The sequence below is a fragment of the Sinocyclocheilus anshuiensis genome, unplaced genomic scaffold, assembly GCF_001515605.1.
Source record: "Sinocyclocheilus anshuiensis isolate Anshui unplaced genomic scaffold, SAMN03320099.WGS_v1.1 scaffold1269, whole genome shotgun sequence".
Lineage (NCBI taxonomy): Eukaryota > Metazoa > Chordata > Actinopteri > Cypriniformes > Cyprinidae > Sinocyclocheilus > Sinocyclocheilus anshuiensis.
The window spans coordinates 55,063-56,911 of NW_015549661.1; the positions used below are offsets into that span (position 1 = coordinate 55,063).

Genomic DNA, 1,849 nt, shown 5'->3' on the forward strand with positions numbered 1-1,849 from the left:
ACAAAGAATAGTAATATCAGTGTATAGCCTATATACGCATATTCGCGTCGCGTCTGGTGTGAACACACCATTATGGATTTATGTTACAATCTCTTTATGAATGTTTTGAAGCATCAGAGTTTTGGGGAAGTAAACTTTCAATAAAGCAAAAGAAATCGCTCAGATTTAAAAAAGAAAAAAGATCTTAATTTGTGTTCTGAAAATTAATTAATTTTGGAGTGACATCAGATTGAGCAAATGTCGACAGAATTTTCATTTTTGGGTGAATTAAGCCTTTAACTGTCAATGTTTATGTTATGTAAGATTAGCTACATAAGACCAGTTGTTAAGATGGTATGACCCTGTTGGTTTATCAAAACGTTAATGTTGACGTTCAACATTTTACAAAAACTTGAAAAGTATAAAAAAATGTGTCAGAAAATGATAAAGTATTATTGAACCTGTACATTTTAATGTATGATTTTTCAAATTGCACACGTACATGTTTTGTAAACAGTGCAATGTTCATGCAGAAAACTGACATTTACCTCACTGAAATACTGATGTTGCTTTTATCAATATATATATAGTACATAACTATTTATAATTATAGTGTCTATGTGAGATGCCTCAAAAAAACCTAATCAAAACATGTATATACACTATGTGGGGCCAGTCCAGTACCCATACTGGGCCCTAGTATATCCCACATGTGCTTCATTAGTGGGACCAATATGGGTCTTATATGTGTTGCCCAGTCGGGCCCCATATGAGATTCAGATGCGACAAACCCATGCAGGGCCCACATTTACAGCCCACACGGGCCCCATGATAGAATGTTGGCTGGGATATGTGAACATTTTAATTCAGAATCAGTCTATTTTTCTGTTTTAATTCAAGGTTAACTGACTGTCAGCTGCCTCGTGTTGGAAAAACGGAAAGTCTCATAAGTCACGATCCGATGTTTAATGAGTCTCACCTGTCTCAGGTTGATCTCCTTGATGACGTAGAGCTGCGCGTGTCGCTGTCGCTGTTTGACCAGCAGCGCTCGCCCGAACGCGCCCTGACCGACCTGCCGAACCACCTCATACTGATCCATCACGAGGACGAAGAAGATGATGATGAAGATGATCTTCTGCGAGACTGTCAGGAGGCGCGTGAAGACGAGCGGCGCGTCACCATAGCAACACGTCAACAGCGTCACCTGACGCCGACACGCGTGCGAATACTCTCACCGAACCCGACTGAAGAAACGCAGAAGTCTGCTGGACACTAGTGTGAGGACGAACCGTTCATAGAAATGGAATATATGCCCGAGACACGGTGCATTATAACCTTTGTGGAACGCTGTTTAGGACTACCGTTTTTCTTATTCAAAAACAAACAAAGCTTTCACTTAAGTAATTCATGATTATTCACATATTCATATAAAGTGATTCGTTCAATTATTTAATTTTTTTGTGAATTTAAATAGGCGCGCACGAGACTCGCGGCAAATTCCATTCAAACAGAAAAACCGTTAAACTAGAGCTGCGCGCGAACACGCAGTCCTGAGGTAAGACACCTTTGCCTCACGAAATTATACCAGTTAATTAAAATTATGAAAATAACACAGACATAATAACACTTAGATATAGATCACCTACAAGTAAAAGAAGAAAAAAAAACACGTTTCATAATTGAATAGCTTTGACGCTTTTGAACTGGATTATAACAGAGCTCAGTAATCAGTCATTCTTGAGAAGTGGGACAAAACAGGGTACAAAATAGAAAAAATAAAAGCTTGTACTCAAGACAAATGAAACTACATTTATGTATCTTATATGTACTAAGCTACTGAGCTATGCTTTGATACAACCTCCCAACTTTT

The 1,849-nt window shown here is 38.5% G+C and overlaps 1 protein-coding gene across 1 annotated transcript in view; it reads right to left on the minus strand.

Annotated features, from left to right (window-relative positions):
* Positions 1–1,078, minus strand: part of LOC107660284 (serine/threonine-protein kinase Nek5-like) — a 16,335-nt gene extending 15,257 nt beyond the window's left edge. The window contains exon 1 of the mRNA XM_016449569.1: positions 959–1,078. Coding sequence (XP_016305055.1) covers positions 959–1,078 — 120 coding nt within the window. The remainder of the gene's footprint in view (positions 1–958) is intronic.
* Between the last annotated feature and the right edge of the window lie 771 nt (positions 1,079–1,849).